Here is a 19,689-nt window from a genome sequence, read left to right as displayed (position 1 = left end):
ACCTGCACCGCACTGACCCGTTCATTTCGCTGATTTTGAAATGATGAAAGAGGAGGCTGTTTGGAGGCGTATGCTGGGTGGATGACTTTCCAAAGCCTATGAGATTTGTGTGGGTTTCAAAGCTAGCATTGATTCAACAAGCAGAAATGGCAATTTTGTCAGCACCCAATTCTGAACAGAGACAGAGCTCAGATGTGAAGTCTTTTTCCAAATCCAACTCATCCTTAGCTTTTTTATTTCCTTCTAAATTTCTTGTTTGGTTTGCATTGCACTATTCCCTGCAAGTCTTTGCAGTGAGACCTGTTTATTACCATATACTGCACATACATCCTTGCTCACCTTGATCTTTTCATCCTCAGGTTATTATTATCGAGCCAGGAAAAAATAACTGCTTTGTTTTTTGGTCCTTACTGGAAACATGAATTTCCTCACTCCCTCTCCATAAACTAACACATCTTAAACTCTGATTTTTCATCAGAAGCTTTCAAAGCAGTATTTCCTCAGGAGGGGTACCGGCAGCTGAAGGACTTTTGTGAGCCAGTGACAGGGTTAGGATTTTAACGCCAGCTCTCCTTGTTCCTCAAGCGTGGCTGTATTGTGCTGTGTAACTTTCTAGCCAAAGCTCCTTTCCAAACTGAAATGAGAGTGGAAGACCAAAGATGAATTCACTGCTGGCATCTGAGCTCTGTCTGCCTGGCTAGGAAGAGGAAGGAGCTGGTATTTAGCTAGAAATTCAGGAACCAGTGACTCTCAGCTGACTGTAGGATGCTGACATCTGGCTGAAACTCCTGGCGGTTCACTTGGGTGATGCTGAAATGCTCCTGTCGCTCCACCAGGAGATAAACAGAGCCAGACAGGTAGCAGCTCTATAAATGGCTCTCACCCGCAGAGCACATCAGGCCTCCTGACACATACGTATCTTGCTGGCTGGTGCCATTTGTTCTATTGTAGTGTCAGTGATACGGTAATGTTTGAAGATTAAGTAGGCTTTTCAAGCAAGCTTTTAACTCTCTGAGACAGTCTTTTCTAATAGCACTTCCTTGTACGTTTTGAATTACCGATTTATTTTGTCTATTTTTAATCTGATCCCTTGCTTCAGACTCATTCTCACGGAGCAAACTGCGCTCCCATCCAGAGGGACCTTTTGCAAGAGATTATTTTGATAATTGTTTGTATTCAGGTTCCTACCAAACTGAATTCTTCAAGGGAAATTTCTCCCCAGGATACCTATTGTTGTTCAAAGGATCGACTCTGGAGGCTCTGAAGATCCAAATCCCAGCACTTTATCTTTCCAAGGTGGAAAAACCCGGTCTCGTGTAATTTTCTAAAGGCAAGTCTTACCACACCTGCTGTGGTTGGGATTTGGGTTCTCCATTTCTTCCTTAGAAGTAACTGGTAACACAGGTCAAGCCTTGTCTTTCTCATCTCATTTTGCTTGCTTTCCACAGAAGTTATTGCCTCTTTGCAAAAAACCTTTGGAATGAAAAATACCGGGTATGTACCAGCAACAGACAATGTAATAATGGTCAATTTATTTATAATATGTCTTAAGTCTGCTATGTGGGATAAGAAATTTGAACTAAAATGTGTCCCAGCCTATCTCTAAGGTGGCAAACTTAGGCAGAAAATAAAACTCCTAATCTTCTTAGTCAGTTCTGTTGAATATACCATTAGGGCACTTGTGATAAGCGGGTCATCACCATGTCTCTCGAGTAAAAGAAACCCACAGGAAACAGTTGTGTGTGGCTCCATCAGGAGTACCGGGGATTAGAGAAACTGGAGGCCAACAGTCACTGTCTGTGACATTCTGGAGGAGTGCAGAAAAGCTCTTGACAGCTGAGAATAGGGAACGATTTTTTTTGTCATTTGATGGGTTACTTCTTACAGTCATTAGTTTCAGCCTCCCAGGGTGAGCAGGCCCATTTCACACGCTGTTCAGCTTATCTGGACCTACCCGTTCTGCACCTGGAATAGACAGGGGTGATTTTTTAAAGCGTGGCATGAAGACTGGAGGAGGTAAAGCTAAGAGGAAATCAATACCTGGGAAATTGCTGCAGGATCCTAACACCGTGTCCTTCATCAGCGAAGGACTAGCAGTGAAATATAACTCTACCTGGCATGTGCTTCACCCGGGGAGGTTTGGTCTACGTGCATGTGACTCCAAAATGCAGCAGCTCCAGCTGGAGAAGGTACCTGTGGTGGCCTGTACCTGGCCACCGACTGCATTCGCCCTGCAATGATGTAGGCTCAGGCAAATAGAGAGCTATCCAGCGGGCACTGCTGACCCCAAGTGATGACCTGGGGGGGTAATCCCAAATTCACATGCCCTGTGTTCTGGGGGCCAGCAGAACGCCCACAGAACCGGCTGCAGGAGGAAGGAGAGGTGGGGAAGAGCTGGGAGGTTCTAGGAACAAATCAAGAGAAACCGTAAAGGGAAAAAGCTGTTTGTTCCCTTTACAAAGCAAATTTGTCATTTGTTGTGCCAAATTATAATTGCTGCTACTCCTAAAATGAAGCTCCCATGAAGAATGCTTTCACGCTGCTTGCACGCGTACCTACACGGGGCACGGATCCACCTGGGCGACCACCCTGCTGGGAAACACTGACCACAGGAACAAAGAGCGCAGCTCCCAGGTCAACTACATTCTGTGACACAGACGGGTGCAGAACCGGCTCCAGACAGCACTGGATCCTACCGCAGTCCGTAGCAGCTTCGTCCCAAGCCGTCAGCAGCCAGAGCCCCCATGGCGGGACTCAAGCTGCCGGCAGCAGGGGGATCACAGCCACCGCTGCTGCCCCAGGAGCGGCCTCGCTAGCCAAGGGAGAGCTGAAGGATCCTGGCAGAGGAGCTCCAGAACTGACCCTTATCGGCCCTGGGAAGACACCAGGGCTACGACTAAAGCTAGAACAGGAAACGCTGTGGAAAGAAAAGCTGCTCTTTTTATGCTGTTTAAGAACTCCTAAGCAGTATCCACCCGACGGAGCCTGAAGGGGTTTTAGACGTTTCTGCTGCCTCCCACAATTAATCTAGTCATAAAGAGAGCTTTTTGTTGTGTAGGTTCTCTTTGGTCCAGCTGTGCACGACAGGAACCCAGCCCAGGCAGAACAAGGAAACCCCTAGGACCATGGAGTTTTATATAGCCTTCTTTGACAGCAACTCACTTGAGATATGAATGCAGAGCACAGCCCTCATAATCCAAGCTGGGCAGCAGGCAGCTATAAACAAATCAATTATAGGCTGATTCCCCGTAATCAGAGAGAGATTGCCCCGGGTCTTAGAGCAGCTCTGTGTAAGGCAACGGGCCAGGCAGATAGAGAATTAGCTCAAAAGCAAGCTACAGGATAATATCTTGGAATAGCATTGGCTCTCAACTGGTTTAACAACGTGGTCTGATTCATCTGTTCAGCCAGTGTAGCACCAAGACTGGAAGAAAAATAAGTCATGCTGAAAAATTGATGCAGCCAGCCTCACACATGAGAGAACACGAACAGATTGTTTCAAAAACACAGACAAAAATCCCTTTCCAGTTGCAGAGAGCGCACAGCTGCGTGCACCAGTACAGTTTTGGAAAGCCTGCTCTGTACTGCCTAGAAAGAGTCTTCTCTGGGGTTCGTGAGGAAGGATGAGACGTATTTACCACCTGACTTGTACAGCAGATCCTCTCCCCATTGACTGGCTGGTGTCACTTACGGCTGGAAAGCTGGCAGCAGTTCTTGCTCTCTCTCCACGTGGTTGTTTCTGGATTATATCAGAAGTCCCCTGCTCAGCTGCTCACTTCAGGGACAGCTCCAGCTCCTGCTTTGGTCCCTTCAGTCCTTTTCCTTGATTTCTCTGTGAAGTGGCCTGGCACTGATGTGATACCAAAGGGAAGGTGAGCCCTTGGAGCATTCAAAGCAGGCAGAGCAAGAGGTGACAGTGCACATCTGCCTAGGTATAGAGCAGCTGCTATTTAATTCCACGGCGCTATTTGGTGTGCTGAGCTCCTTTGAGTCTTTCTGACCGTTGGCTTGCTGCTTACCGAGAGCACATGGTTTGGAAGGACACTGTTCTGCTAAGAAGCGAGCTGTAATCACAGTGCTGATTTCTCACCTCAGCAATGGCAAAGAGACCAGTGCTGAACGCCCTGGCCCCCTGCGCACACCAGATGCGGCGTCCTTCCCTGCATTCTGCCTCTGCCAGCCATAGCTGCGACGAGCTCCCTGGTGCAAGGCGAAGGCATTCTGCAGCAGGTGGCTCTGAGTCATCTCACCTGCTCAAACTTCTTTCCAGCACCAAGGCACGCAAGCCCCGAGATGGGAAGGTCTGGGTCCCCATCAATTGTGGGCATTATAAAACCAACGCTAAAAATCTGGCAGGCGGAACTCATGCTGGCACCTTTTTTTTTTTTTTTTTAAACTCCTCTGAACTGTCCCGGTCTTCCTGGCATCACAGCTGTGTGTTCTTTTTAATGGGGGTTTCATTCCTTGTTCCAAGAATGAAAACAGCTGCTGGTGCATGGAGCACCCCAGGGGAGACCCTTCCTTGCCTTTTTTCCAGAGCGCACGAACAGAGCAGGGCTCCCCAGCTGCTCTGTGAGCTCGGTGCGAAGCTGTGATGTTTGTGAGGGACTGAAGCATGAAGTGCCCCGCTAACGCTAGCAGGTGTGAGCAACAAAGGGGAAGGAGGAAAATGCTGATAATCAAAGAAAGAAAATAGCAAAGAGATAAACCCTCCTGAGCAGGCAGCGTGAAAAAATATTAATGGTTAACTTCCTTATTGTGGGGTAGGAGGAAAAAATGCAATCTAAAGGGAAAGAAGTTTACCCTGCAAAGCAAATTTGTCATTCGCCCTGCCGGATTATCATTGTTGTTGTTTGCTCTTCGCTCTGTGAACAAGGCAGAGAAAACACGCAAACACCCCCCAACTACAGCCACAGCCCCCGCCCCACAACCTCCCTGCATGCGTCCTCGCTCACACAAAAAGAGAGGATGCTAAGCGCAGCCTTTGAAATCCAGGAGGATAATTGACTCTCTGACGCGTAGAAGCCCACAGGACTCCCGAGGGAGCACAGGTATAAAAGGAGGAGCTGCACCTCCCTGGCAGCTAGAGGACAGCTGGGGGCACAGCCGCGTGTCCTCCCTGCTCAGCGGCTTTGCAGGGTCCTGCCCGGGTACCGGTGGAGGGGACACATCCAGCAGGGCGCTCAGAAGCAGCACTAGAGAAGTATCTGCGAGAGGGGAAGGGAACACCTCAGCAGGAGCCGATCCAGGACGAGCCCGTGGTCTAAGGGAACGGTAAGAGCGGGTCTCTATCTTGCTAAAGCCACGTACAATGTCTATTTGGAAATTGGAGGCAATTAAACTACACCGAAATGCAATCAAAGCTGGCATCAGTAATTAGCTTTGCCAGATACAGTGCCCTTCGTATCAAAAGGATTTTTTTTTGTACCAAGTTAGAGAACGAAACAGTAGCTGGGCTGTGGATAAGTGCAGATCAGTGGAGCTGTGCTGTAGGTGAGCCTTGTAAAACTCTTAAGCATTTACTAGAGGAAGCAGAGATTTCCTCATTTGCTATCCTCGTGCAAATTCCTTTTACCCTGGAAAATGAACGCTGCTTTACTCACCCGTCAATAAAACTGTGTTTGCGCCATCCCCAAGTGTGAGGAGAAAGGCAACTGTGTGTCACGGATAACGCGAAGCCAGCCACAACGACGCAGAGTAAGCCACTTAAATTGAAATAGGATATGAGAAAAGCAGAAATCCTAGTATGAAAGTCTGAACTTCACAAACCTGCAGGCACAGTGAAAGCTCCATTTCATCTCTGTAGAGGTATTTTTGAGACCGCTCAGGTAAGGTTTCAGAAGCAGTCACCCAACCTCTCCAACATCGTTTTCACAAACGCCGCTGTGTTAACGTTGCACAGGATGGAACGAAGCTACTGTGCTTTATCTGTTGGAATGGTGTAAGAGCTCTTCATCTGAAGGGGAAATTATTAATCATTTTCTTTCACACGCTGCCAGAATAGAAAAGAAGGCATCTCTTGCCCCTGGAGAATTTTGAAGGTGACAAGGTTTTTGCAGAGCTGTCAAGCTGCCTGTACGCAGGGTGACACTTAAATTCTCCAGTCGCTGTTCTGAAATAGCAGGCACTTCTGGAAAGGGGAGAAGGACTTTCATTCTAGGCTCCTTCGCAAGGGAGAAATGGAGACAGAAATATCCAAAAAGCTGAAGGGATGAGAAGCAGGCTGTAGCAAAGGAAGAGAAGACAAAGCAAGACAGGAGATGAAAGGCAAAACCAAAAAAAAAAATCACAAAAACTAAAAGCAGAGAAAGGAAAAATTTCAAAGGGACAAAATGTGAGGAGGAAAACCTTTTTTTTTCCTGGAGGAAAACCCAGCACTCAGATAATCAGGGCTGTATCCTAGGAATTAAAAAGGGAAGCAGACAACATTGGGCTAGGTTTTCTTTTCACTTAGTGATATTTCCCTTCACAGCTCATGTAACAGCTTTTCCTGGTGCTGAATAAGTCTCCTGGTTGGCCCTTTCTTCAGATGTTGGTGCCGTGGTCTCCTGGTACCCTCCAGCATATGCTTTAGATCATTTCCTTTATCTAGAACAAGATCTGATTTGGGATTTGTCTCGGAGATATTTAGGGGAGAAAGGGGCATGCTTTCTCAAGTTCAAATGAAAAAGAGAGGAAAAGCAGCAGCAGGACCAGGAGCTGTCAGTGTGCCTCTGTCACTTTTTTGCTGCTTCTGGGCATTAATTCCTCAGCTCTCCGAGGGGCAAGAGCGGCTCTGTAGGAGACCAGGTTTCGGAGGGAAGGGGTGCTCCTCCTGCAGCTGCCACAAGTCAGCTCTGCTCGGGTCGGGATCATCGGCTCTGCTCCTGGGGAGCGGGTGGGAAGCGGGCCGAGAGCGTGAGCTGGCCGAGCAAGGGCTTGTGGCAAGAAGCCCTAATTCAGTACAGCACCTTGCCCATGTCTGCCCAGGCACCCAGGGCACTGCCTAATGCTGGTGTTAGCTTCCACAGGATCAACATCATACCCACTTGCGTGGGTACCACACAAGCCCTTAATTAGACATCCCCGCTTAATTAGACACCTACATTCAGCTATACCCGAGCACCGAAGCAGTCCCCACTGCTGATGTTTCCCACCAGAACGGGCCCCCTCCTGCCACCACTGTCAGTAAAAATCCACTGCTTGGGAAGTTCATTGGGGAAGTTCGAAGCCCAGCCAAAACCTTTCCATTTGGAAATGTGGGGGTGGTTTTTTCTTTCTTTCTTTTTTTTTTTTTCAACTAAGTATTGTTAAACATTGGGAAGCTTTTTTTTTTCTCCTTAAAAATTGAACATTTTTCTGTTACGGAGATCAAACATCTTTCTGCTCTTTTCTTGTGTAAAATAACATAGCAGAACAAGGACACTTGATATTTTAAAGACTTCCATCCGCATTCTACTTTCTTAAAGAATCTTTTCTGAGCTAAAGATCAATTGCTTTTGATCAAAAGTGAGGAAGAGCGTTAACTGGAATATTCTCCTACCGTCTCTCGCTTCCAGTAACAAAAGCATTGCATTCAGCTCCCGATGGCGTGCGACCTCGGGTGATTCTCTGCCCTGAGTCACCCATCTGGGATGGTGGATACGCAGCCCTTCAGCCAGCCCCAGGGTGCAAAATACCGCAGTGTTTGTCTCTGGGCAGACGCACACTGCTGGTGGAATCCATCCCACCTTCACCGAAGTCCTGAGAGCTGCGAAGGCATTTCTGACCGGTGGAGAAGGGGCTCCTCTTGACACAGCAGGGCAGGAGAGGTCCTGGGGGACAGCTGCAGATGGAGATGGTGAAGGTCCTGTGCAGCGATGCTGGGCTGGTGAGGAGGTCGCTTTAGGCAGACACTGCCACTGACTCAGTTCCGCATTTCAGGTGAGTCCAACGGGTGGAAGATGCTGGATAAGGCCACCCTGCTCCTGTTCCTGCATTTAGTTGCATGCTCCATCTCCTCTCCTCTCTACCCAGCTCTCAGGTAAGATACTGAATGCTTCATCCATGCTGTAACTCTCTGCCTCAGCTCTGACCTTCCACAAAATAAGCACGTGCCAAATTAAGTTTGCCAGCCCTTTTGAAAGCCAGATAAGCTGTACGTGCTCTGGGGAACCTGTTTCTTTACCCTGGCTTATTTTTTTTTGGGAATGCCACTAGCTTAGGAGTGGTTTCCAAAGAAGGCAGACACCTAACATGGGATATTTCAGCCCAAACAGTTGGTTTTGGAATTGAATGCTGGATCCTATGAAGGGGAATCTGGCGAACTCCAGAGCAGCCAGCACCACCAGCACCATCACTGATTAAAATTTGTGCCTGCAGGCTACCTGCATTGAAACCAGAGCCACAGATATTTCAGTACATGAACTCAGCAGCTGCATATTAATATTTCAAGTATTTCCTCGCCAACTGTTTGAAGTTAGTGTTACTTCTCACTATTACAAATTGATGGATGTACAAAATTGGGCATAGGGTTCTCTAAAGTGGATTCACAACATCCCACAGAAAATGCTTCAGGCCTTGTGCCAAAGCCATGACATGATGATACCACAAGCACTGGAGTTTTGCTTGACATTGCTGGGAGCTCAGCAAGAGGAAAACACGTTTGGGGTCAGCTTCACTAACTGCCTTTTCACTGCCGTGACAGCTTCAGGGCAGTTTCTGGCTGCGGCGAGTGACAGACAGAGCTTGTGTTAGTGATGAGGTAGGGATGGAAAGGGAGAGAGAAAGGAAAAAGCAAAACAAGGAGGAGCAGTCAAGAACCCTGACCAGCATTTGACCATGTTTTGCAATATGCCTTTTTTATTTTTCTGTTTTTTATTTTTATTTTTTTGCAGGTACAGCCCAGGGCCTGTTACTGGCAAGGCCATGAACTTCCAGCTGCAGGACCGTGGCCCACTGCAGAGCCATAACCCCTCAACAGAGGAACAGGACGAGGAGGGTTTGTTACCAGACCCTACTGAGAAAAGGTTTGTACCTTGCCTCTCATCCCCCACTGCCACGGAAGACGCTGGTTACGATTTTCCTGCAGCCCAGGAGCACACCAGCAGGTCACTTAGTCCCGCCAGCACCACAGAGGCCAGGCTCAAGGGGGAGAACGCAGATGAACCCTGAAACTGGAGCAGAAGGCTGGGACCATGCCAGCTCCCACCACTGCTGCTGTCCTGAGCTGCTTCCTGCTCTCCCCCAGCAGCACAAAGCGTTGTGACGGGCAGGGCTGCAAGCCCAGTGCTTCAGCAGGGAGAATAATTTTTCACCAAGCTCTGGGAACCCACCTGGAAGGCTGTCAGAGCCTCTCTTTTCCACCCCTGCCGGGAGACAAGGGATGGTTGCTTATCTTAAGTACAGTGGATTCATCCTTACAACAGTGGGGACCATGCAAATAGCTTGTGCTTCTCCCACCTGTGGAGTTTCTGTAGCTGGAGAACCGTCCGAGGCTCCTGTCACCCTGCCCCAGCCACAGGGGTGTCTCAGGAGGTGACAGTGGTGCTACAGAGCACAGTAGTGTCCCAGCTGCAACTCTGCCCTCTACCAGCCTCTGGTTCTCCTTCCTACTGCTTCTTTGACCTCACTGCTGCTTTGCAGGCACTTCTCATTAGCCACTTCAGTGCAAATACTGATTAACAGATATATTTTGTTTTTCTGGCTGCCTTCCTGTCAGAACCAAAAAAAAATCCCTCGAATCTTTTCACCCTCCAACACTAACTCAGTCCAATACTAAAAAGCCTTTGGTATGTTTACACCCCTGATCTCAGCAGTTACAGCTGGTGTATTTTGACATCTGAAACATCCACTTCTTACCTAGAAAGCTCCCTGCCAGCTCACTGGCATACCTCGTGCTTGTCTTTCACCCCTAGGATTCAGCGCCACGCAGATGCCATATTCACCGACAACTACCGGAAATTCCTGGGGCAGATTTCTGCCCGCAAATTCTTACAGACCATCATTGGCAAGCGGCTCAGGTAAGCCACGGGGGTTTGCTGTCCCAGAGACAGTGCTTTGCTTACTGGGTGGTTTTATTTTTTAATGCATGTAGCAGGAACAGCTGCCTTCCACTGCAACACAAGCAATCTCCTGCTGCTCCACACCCCAAAGGGCATCCTATATCCCCAACTTCTAATCACAACAATTATTAAACAGCCTAATTAATCCATCCCTCTGAGGCTATCAGTGTCAGATCAGCTGCGAGCTGTACCACGCTAGCAACGAGCAACAGTCTTCGCAGATTAATAGCTGCAATGATCATTCACTGTTAGGAAACACCCACTGTTAGCTGTTATGCCTGCTCTGAACACAGAAGACAGCCTCTCCACTACAACTTGGGCAGCTGTGGTTAGATAGATCAGTTACTGCCACTAAACACGACCAGCTAGTCAGACGCAGGCCAGCTCTGACCCCTCTCCTACCATAGGAACAAAGAGCTGCCCAATTTCCTCCTGAAATGAGGCAGAACAGCCCCAGGCCCAGCAGGTTCCTTGCCACGCTGCTCAGCCTGAGGGACTAAAACATACCTCTGAAAGAAAGACGGTTCTCATCTTCGCATCACAGAAACAGTGAGAGCAGCCCAGAAGAAGGGGTGCACGAGCTTCTGACGAGGCGCCAGTCCGACAGCATCCTGATGGACAGCCGCTACCACCAGCGGATGGTACTGAGGGACTTCCTGGGAGCCATTCTGCAGAATCAAAGGTAGGTGGGAATCGTTCCGTAACCTGCTCGCCGCAGGAGTAAGGCAAGGTCCTTCCTGCTGTCTGGCTTTTAGATGTGAAGCTACTGGATTAAGTACTGCCTTTCAGATACACCCAGGGAAAAAAATAAAGCTCCTATCTGACTCCATAACCCACCCCTTCCCTTTCATGTGCAAGTAGGGCGCACAGAAGGATCAGCCTGTCCTGAACCAGCCCGCAGCACACAGCAGCACATCACTGTGCTGCCTCCTCACCCCCATAATTCAGTAAAACAGCAGTAGAAAAAAAAAAAACCTCGATTATGTCATCACTGTCCTATTCTCTTCTTTCACAGGCCTCGGGACGTAAACAGCAGCCAGTTAGAAGGGTTTCCCAACACCCTGGCTAAGCTCATGTAAATATTTCTCCCTTTTTCATCTCCCCGTGCTCTGGTGAGTACCATTCCCTGCACAACTACGTATGTAACACTGCTGCTGCGCTGCACCCAACAAGCGGTTCGAAGGCTTTCCCTTAGCAAAGCCAACTCCCACCACTGCCCATGAGAAAAGGGTGTAGACTGCAACTGAGGGGGAAAAAAGCTCCCAACCGATTTTGTCAAGTACCTTATTTAGGTACTTGACATTAGCACCACTCAGACCTGTTAGTCTGAACAGACACCTAGGCACGTGTTTCCACAAAGGGCCCCCTGGTCTAACTGCTCTGGCCTGAGCCCTACCACAAACACGGCTCTCACGGCAGACCTATCAGCAAATCCAGCAGAACTCAGACACCCATTTGGACGTGTGGGAACAGGCTGGTAGCAACCAAAACATCCTCATAAAGCTGAGGGATGCCAGGGCTGAAGCTAACCTAAACACAGACAAAAATCTTCTCCCAGGGCGCAGAACGTTCCTCTAGATGCCCAGTACCTTGCAGGTGTTCCCCTCTCACTGCACTGGACAGGAAATGAAACCTTAGTTTTCTGTTCTCCTCAGTCCTAAAATTAGTCACCTGGAGCTTGAAATATGCTCTAAGCCTTGCCAGCCCTGGGGGATTCAGAGCCAGCACACAGGCCATCCTTGGTAATACCTTCATTCAGACAAACGTGTTTTCCTCCATGAAGCAATTCCATCTTACTCCTGTCTCAGAAATTAAGCTTGTCTAACCCTAGTCAGCACAATATGAAGCAGTGTGGAGAGATCTGTGAGAATATTAAATAAAAAAAGGGGGGGGGGGAGTAGGGGAGAAAGACCAGAACTGTACATAAATCATACGTATGGATTCAGCTAGGAAAGCACGGCATTTTAGCATCTCTTGCCATGTTTGAGTTGGTTACATTCACTTCTTTTCACAAATGAGGTCAGCCAGGAAAAGCCTCATAAAAGAAGAAGTGTGCACTCACCAATAGCTTTTTCATAATTCTCTTTTCCTCCTGCTTCTGTACAGAATAACTCAGAGCTCACGGATCTAACCGTACAGTAAGCCATTCACAGCCATGAAGACATTCCTGGAGGTGACCAGCTGGAACTGAAGCATACAGTCCTCAAATCCGTTTAAAGGAATGCAATTCTGATGCACTACTTAATTTACTTCAGTCTTTACAATTTAATTCCCCTCTCTAAACAATGGTTTGTGTACTGAACCAGGAAAAAAAAATACCTCTGTGGTTTAACCTCAGGCTGCTTTATATATAAAGGCTAAAACAAGTACACTTGCAATCCTGGAGACATGTTGTCTACTAATTAAGGCTTTCAAATCATGAAGTGCAGCAGAATTTCTGCCAAGTCATCATTCTGTTTGAGGGCCTGATTAATAAATATGAGGCCACCAAAAGGCACCTTTTGGCAGTTTAGTGAACTGATTACAGCCTCCTCCAAAAAGATGCTGATGGCACAACCACACACAGAGCAGGGTGAGGTAACGCATAAATCCACCAGCCTGCCACCCAAACACCGCTGGGGGCTGTCACTGCCCAGCCCCTGGGCAGAGCCCTGGCAGCAAACCTGGACTCTAAAAAGCTTGGTAACAAGCAGTTACTGTTCAGCCCCGAGGTGTTTACGCTGAGCCTACAGCTTTGCTCTGCAAGAGCAAAAGGAGAGCCCTGTGCATCAGATGGGGCTGACACTGCTTTAATTCAGTGTGCCATCCAGGGGCTCTGAACGCCACCATGGCTAGGGTTACAGCTGTAAACGTTCCCACTACCACTTACAAGAAGTTATGAACCCAGTGATCTCTCACATAACTACTTCCTTCTCTGTCACCCCAATTATCCCATTGTTCATGTAATATTTCTGTCTTCAGAAATGTAAATACTGTCAGGATGGGGTAAGCTTTCCCATCATTAGCAGGGAATAAAAGTTGTTCTAAATAAACCTGTCCAACAGCAGGTCAAGATGGCTCTGTGTCTGTTGAGATGTTAGTTTCTTGATTCGTTTCTTGATTCCAGGCACAGAATGGAAATGGAAGACGTTGCTCAAAGACAGCAGCAAGAGCACAGAGGACAACTCAGAGCTGTGCTTACAAAGGCACTGGGTCCAGTGCCAACCACTTAACACCAGGCTGGAAATACACCTGCAAACAAACATATGAGGGCCTCTTAAAGTATCCCTCACCACACCCAAACAATTCCTTGGTATTTCACAATATTTACCATCTCCTTTTTCCTCAGGTGATCATGTTCTAGTGCAGCAGGCTCCAGCACACATGGAAATGAGTTCATACTTGCACCAAATCCCTATAGATTACATTCTCCCTGTTGGAAGTTTTACAACTGTAGCACTACAGAAATACTATCAACTGCCCAGCAGGGGAGGAAGCAACGGGGGGATGCTGAGGTCCATCAGTAAAGCTATGACAGCAGCAGTCCACTAATGGGTAATCCATTACCCTTACGCAGGCAGAGAACTGTCACGGTGAGACATAAGTCATCCTTCTGCTTCGCGGTACAGCTGGACAGAGAAGCTGGAACAGAAGAAACAACCTGAATGGGACTGCTTCCAAGTGGGTGTGTAAAGCTGTTGTCTAACACCAGCCACCGTGCCTGAAGCCATTACAAATTGCTCCAAGGAAAGGAACCCCCCTATCCAAAAGCATCTTCATAAATTAGAAAGTAAGCAAGGCAGCAAAAAAATTACAAGTGACATGAAAGCTATATGCAGACACTACACTACATTCAATAGTTTTAAATCAAAAGATGTATCATAAAATACTTTGGAAATACCTAACTCTGTATGGTTAAACAGCTGAGTGAGTGTACCTATCTGGAATAAAAGGGATTCTTTTGAAAGCTTGGTTTGCATAAAAATGAGGAAGCAAATGCTCAAACTCTGGGAGATGAAATGTTTAAAAAAAGCAAATCAGAAAGTGTCTTAAGAATAAAGGGCCACGGGAAGAAAAAACATCCTTTCCTAACATATAGCCAAAAAGGAAAAAAAAAAAACAGCAACAAGCAGAGCTCAGAGAAAATGAATCACAGAACTGCATGATTTTCTTTTTGCATCTGTACTGTCATTGGAGAACATGCCAGAGATCTGCTACAGGGAAAGTACTGGAGCATCTGTCATAGTGTGAGTATCAGCAGATTAGTTATAAAACAAAGTTATAAAACAAAGCTGATAGGTGTGCAGTAACAACAAAAAAAAGGCTCAAAAACTCAGAGTGAAAAGGAATTCCAGGGTAAAACAGCGTAAACAGTAGCTTAACTATTTCTTGCTTACAACTCCTTTATTCCCAGAAGGCTCGAATGCAGCATGAGATCAGTTCTTTGAAGGAGTGCAGAGGAGGTCAAGGGACTAGTTCATCAAGCCTGTATGGTGTTCAGTACAGTGTTCACCACGAACAAACTGGTAGGAACTGGTATTACAAAGAACAGAAACAGTGAGCTAAGTGTGAACAACTGCAGCGGGGAAGAGGCAACATAGCTTTTGTAAAGTGGAGTCATGTCTCACACATGTGAGGTTCTCCAGAGGAATTAGCTCCACACCCTTTATCCACATGCTTGCCGGTTGATATAACTTCCTTGGATTTCCAAAAGACAGTTCGTAAAGTTCCTTTGCCAAGAGGTCTTTAAAGAAACCCATCTGACATGGGACAAACAGGAGCCAACACACAGACGCAGGGGAGGGAGCCAGGAGCAACTGTGAAGTTTTCCATGTGCAAGTTGTTCATCAGGAGAACTCCCCAGAAATCTGTGTTGTTCCTCCAAGCATTGGTCTTTCCCCCTCCCCAGCTCATTAATTTGTTGATGATACAAAATTACTAAATACAGCTACGAAGTTCAGGGTTATAAGGAGGATGGTGAGCGAGAAGTACTGCATATGACATCAGCCTAAAGACACTAGCCAATGACATAGAATTAAGAGGCATCGAACTCGTATTTGGAGGTCACTTCCAGAGGCTGCCATGAAAACAAACCCACCAGAAGGGCACCCCAAACCTACCAGGGCAGACGTGCCAGGCACAAGGCCTACAAGGGCCAGAGCGCAAGGACTCCTCCTGTTTGAGCTCTGAGCACCCACGGCAGCTCCACATAGCCTGGCGCCATCCTGAGTTGAGAGAACAGCAATTAGCAGAGAAATGCAGATGACAGCATCACGAACGATGCGCAGAAGTGGGAAGCGCCCCCAAATAAACACTTGCCTCTGGGAAAGGACATGAAAGAAGAGGAACCTTTGCACCACAATGACTAATACACAAAAATTGCCCAGCCAAAAAGCTCTTTCTATTTTCATGTGAGCTCAACTTCCAGTCCGAGACTTTGAAACAGCCAAAACAAAACTCAGGACCATTCTTTCCTCTTTATTCACAAATCACTTAGTATGAGGAGAGGGTGCCTGGGGAAAGGTAGAATTATGTTTTCCTTTTTCTTCTTTTTCTAAAAGAAATTCAAACATCCCAGGAGAAGAAAAGGGGAGAGTGGAGTGGGGCAGGGATCCAGGGAAGAAAGGATTTTTGAGATTCATATGAAAAACACCCAGGTAGCATGAACACAACAGTGAAAAATCAAAACTTAAAAAAAATGTATAACTGGAACCCTCTTGACTTAATTTATATAAAAAAATCTTCTGCCTTCCTTCTTCTGCTCTTTCAGTTATTTATTCACTTCTGTTCTGAAGGCATTTGCTTTGTTTTTCCCCATTTCTTCCATTCTTCTGGTGCTAGTGTGTCCTGGAAAGGAAAATCCAAACAATTAACTCTTCCACACAACAAAGTACTTCCTCGAACAGTATAAGTGTCCCCAGAACCCTCATTCTCTCTCAAAGGAAGCTCATCTGACAGGAGAGCGACAAAAACAGTACCGCAACGTAACTGAGGAATGAACTCAAGTAGCATGGAAATGTTCAGACAAAATGAAGGTCTGGCACAAAAGGGATGAATGAGCCTTATGAAACAGAAAACTGGACAAAAAAAGCAGGGCTGAATGCAAAGCCTGCAGCTACTCTACCACTCTTCCACTTTAAACAGGGCCAATTTATCCAACTGGAATCAGTTGGTCCATGTAAACACAGAGGAGAGATCTCCAGCAAAGCTGGCACCGCAGGTCCATCTTTCTGGGGTCCTTTTCTCTTCCAAGATGCCACATACAAGCACAGCTGGGCGCACTTCACAGTCCAGTCCACAGATATTGGTACCAATACAGTCTTAAATGACATATCTGGGGCATCAGAAAACCCAGCAATAAGGAAAAAATGCTTGTGACTGCACTTACGGATTAGGAAAACCTAACAAATGGACCACGGATATTAAGTTATTCTTAAGATCTTCCAGGATTATACTCACAGCCTACGGGGAATTCAGGAGTTAAAACACCCGGCTGAGAAGCAAAAAGCTCGCAAGCTGTGGAGAACACACTTCCTGGCTATTTGGCAACTGACCACTAAAGCTGAAAACCACTGGCTCAAAGTTCTGGTAAAAAGTGAAGCATCCAGCAACCAGCACAGCACCAGCAAACAGCCAGGCTACAGTCAGCACCGCTCCACCAGAACAAGCGACAGCCGCCTCCAGTTCCTCTCCGGTTACTTGTCAGAGCTTGTGCTGTGCTAACATCCCTCCAGCACCCCGGGGAGGGACGAGGCAGTACCAGGGTGTTTTTCCTGTGGCACACAATGCCAAGTTCTCCATAGGTGATTTTTCAGATAGCACGGAGGATGGTTTCAGATGTGCAAACAGAAGCTCAGAGCACAGCACACGTGGTTTCTGAGACGCAGCCACCCACGCTGGGTTGTTTTGCACCGCAGAACTGAGCTCTGCTGAGCACACCGCACGTGTGCCTGGAGCACTGGCTACGAACATGAGAGAAAGCAGACGCTCATGAGACGTACCAGTGCTGCACATTCTTCAGCAATTTTAGTCCCATCGCAGGACTAGCCCCAGATGCTTTCTCCCTTCTATTTTATAAAATAACGTGCTGCTAAGAAATGAAGCCACGCACAGAGAATTGGGTAACACACAGAGGAGCAGGTAGCCCTGCCTCCCACACCACTGTGGACACAGCAAACTGGGACCTTACCTGCTCAGAATCAAAGGAAATGATGGGCTTTACACCAGCAAATGATAACGGAGACCTATCGGATGATTGTATTCAATCAAGGTATTCAATCAGCTTGCTGCTGCTGCTGACTGTGCCATCATGACCGGTTCAGTCTAAAACAAGGGTGAACCCTGGGTAAGGTCATGTTCTCAGCTGAATGAGGTGGTGCTGACCTGGTTTCTGCTGCATACAGAGCTCTTGTCAATCCAAGCAAGGACATAATTCAGTTCTACCAACAGTACAGAGTGTCTAGCAGCTGAACAACCAGAATACTGCAGATGGGGATAGGGAATACCAACAGCAGGATGGGAGACGGGTTTCTTTATCGTGTTCTCCTCTAGCTAACACTGCTAATTATTTACAGGAATAATATTGCTTAGACTAGGTTGATTTCTACACCTCAGACAGTGAATTAACATGTGCGCATATCACCACACAGACTCCAGATGATTAAGGAATCACAAGAAGGCAATTTAGCCTCAGAGGACACGTACTGCTAGTATGCAAACCCAGCTGTAGCCAAGGACACCCAAGGACTGATTTAAAGCCAAGTAAACAATGTTGGAAGGAAGCAGCTTCAGCTCATATCCTTTTGTGCAAGAAGTGAGGGGATGAAGAGAAATGAAGCAGGCAGCAAGCCCAAGAAAGGCAAATTCCAAAAAGACCCTTACTTCTAGAAGAGCTGGTCACTAGCAAAACCCCCTTTTATCGCAGCGTTCTATACTTTGCCAACCTACTGCTCTGCTCTGCAGCGATCCTGCCAAAAGGAGAGAGGAAGAAAGGTTCAGAGAAGATAGGAAAGAGGAAAGCAGCCCTGCTCCAGGAACCAGAGCCAACGATAGAAATGCAAAAAGCAAAACCAGGCCTTCTGGTAACTTCTGTAAAAACATGGTTTGAATACAGTTCCCCTCCAGCCCCTACCAGCGCTCTCCAAAGCGCAACAGCAGCTTTGCCTCAAAGTGCAATCTAGTTAATTACCAGTGCACTTCAACATCTGAGACGGACTAGCTGCATGTTAACAAAAGATACATCTTTTTGAACTTTAAAGTCATGTACAAAGGGTTTAACTTTAGCCTGAGGTACAAGTTTTACTTTCAAATTTGCCATTGTAGTTGCAGCTTCATGTCATTTACAGTGAGAAAGCACACAGACACCCCCTGCAGTGTTTTGAAGCAGGAACCAACCATCTGCATTTCTGTGCTAGCAGAAGCCCTGGTTGAGCTAAGACACTCAGAAGTAAGGTTTGTTGTATTCTTTCCTCCCCACATCTGTACACTAGGAAACCTGGTGTTAATAATGATTTATCGTTACTCTTCAAATTAAAAATGGATCATTATTAAAATGACATAACATAGCCCTTTTGGCAACAAACTCCTGGTAGGAACTGTTATGCTAACAAAGTGAAGTACCACACCAGAGCCGGCTGGGCATCCAAGGGTGCAAGCCTGAGGAAGCTGAAAGAACAGTATGGAAAGGGTTGATTACAATAATTGTGCCCCCTGCTATACCCATGCGAATAGAAATGTTTTAAAGGCAACAAATCCCTGTGAAACCCCTGAAAATTTTACTCTTCTGTGTTTGTGAGGTTTTGTTGTTGTTGCTGTTTTTTTTTTTTATAGCTTGTCCTCATTTTAATAGTGTGATCAAAAATGTGAGAACCCAGGGATATTTATGCAAATAGGCATGCAAGGATAAACTTCTAATGGCTCAAAAAGGGGAATTAAAAAAAAAGCACAGGTCTGATGGTAAAGCAGATCATGAGACCATCTTCAAAGCCAAACTCTACATTTGCAGAGTACAAAAGGGCTAAAATTTAAATCTCATGTGGAGACTCCATGGCAGAAGTGGCAGTAGTGAAGGAGGGGTAAAGGTCTGACTTCTGACTGATGCATGGTACTGGAAGCTTGGGTCAGCGAACAGCCTGCAGGCTGCCTAAGCCACGGCACACACATGAGACCCTGTGGCACGAGACACGAACGTGAAGAATCAGTCCTATGCCAGAACAGAAAGTAAAGGTGAGGTTATGTATCCATGCGAAAACCATGTCCATACCGGGCAAGACACTGCTGTGCCATGCTTGAGGCACCCACCCAGGTGTGCAGGGCACAATCCAGTGCTGCTGAGCTGTTCTAGCACAGGTCCAAAACCAGCACTGCAGTCAGGTTTGACAGCCCTGTCTCAGCAGCACAGTCTAGGAACAAAACCACACTGGCCCTGCTATACAACTTCTGGCCGGAGAGAAAACTTGCTCAGGGCTGGCCTGTGTTTAACAATGCCTGATACAGATACCTCAGTGCATTTATTACAGAATCATACAATAGTTTGAGTTGGAACACACCTGCAGAGATCTGGCTCAAGTGCCAGCTCAAAACAGAGCTAACTTTGAGGTCAGAGCAGAGTACTCAAGGTGATATCCAGCCAAGTTCTGAACATTTCCAGAGAAATGAAGGTTTCACAACCTCTCTGAATCCTCCTTTA

At 47.0% G+C, this 19,689-nt stretch overlaps 2 protein-coding genes across 6 annotated transcripts in view; one reads left to right on the top strand and one right to left on the bottom strand.

Annotated features, from left to right (window-relative positions):
- Positions 1 to 19,689, bottom strand: part of RPN2 (ribophorin II) — a 36,806-nt gene that overhangs the window by 690 nt on the left and 16,427 nt on the right. Inside the window, exons 16-17 of one of the 4 annotated variants that reach the window (XR_014573040.1) lie at positions 10,530 to 10,690; positions 1,342 to 1,965 (exon numbers count right to left, since the gene is read on the bottom strand). The exons of 1 other annotated variant lie outside the window; for it this stretch is intronic. Coding sequence is in view for 2 of the 3 variants with exons in the window: in XM_083801534.1 (XP_083657660.1) it covers positions 17,917 to 17,968 (52 nt within the window). In the remaining variant the exon portion in view is untranslated. Of the gene's footprint in view, positions 1 to 1,341; positions 1,966 to 10,529; positions 10,691 to 15,459; positions 15,849 to 17,882; positions 17,969 to 19,689 lie in introns of those variants that run through there. 2 more of the 4 variants (XM_083801534.1, XM_083801535.1) reach the window with 2 other exon arrangements.
- On the top strand, positions 1,959 to 15,611 carry GHRH (growth hormone releasing hormone). Of its 2 annotated transcripts, none has more exons than XM_083801541.1 (6): positions 1,959 to 5,274; positions 7,903 to 8,002; positions 8,856 to 8,987; positions 9,876 to 9,980; positions 10,567 to 10,704; positions 11,038 to 12,066. In XM_083801541.1, the coding sequence occupies exons 2-6, from the start codon at positions 7,923 to 7,925 to the stop codon at positions 11,099 to 11,101; spliced, it is 519 nt and encodes a 172-aa protein (XP_083657667.1). In that variant the 5' UTR covers positions 1,959 to 5,274; positions 7,903 to 7,922; the 3' UTR covers positions 11,102 to 12,066. The 2 variants fall into 2 exon arrangements, with proteins under 2 accessions (XP_083657667.1, XP_083657668.1); XM_083801542.1 differs by lacking the exon at positions 1,959 to 5,274 and adding an exon at positions 12,129 to 15,611 and having other exon boundaries at positions 5,779 to 8,002; positions 11,038 to 11,134.

The sequence above is a fragment of the Anser anser genome (assembly GCF_964211835.1).
Source record: "Anser anser genome assembly, chromosome: 16".
Lineage (NCBI taxonomy): Eukaryota > Metazoa > Chordata > Aves > Anseriformes > Anatidae > Anser > Anser anser.
Note: the sequence above shows the minus strand (reverse complement) of the source record. Positions and strands in the feature narration are given on the sequence as shown.

Excerpts from the sequence above, each read along its gene's own strand:
- GHRH (XM_083801542.1), top strand. The coding sequence starts at position 7,923 with ATGCTGGATAAGGCCACCCTGCTCCTGTTCCTGCATTTAGTTGCATGC. Across the intron at positions 8,988-9,875 it reads CCAGACCCTACTGAGAAAAG|GATTCAGCGCCACGCAGATG; the intron begins GTTTGTACCTTG and ends TTTCACCCCTAG. Across the intron at positions 9,981-10,566 it reads ATCATTGGCAAGCGGCTCAG|AAACAGTGAGAGCAGCCCAG; the intron begins GTAAGCCACGGG and ends TTCGCATCACAG.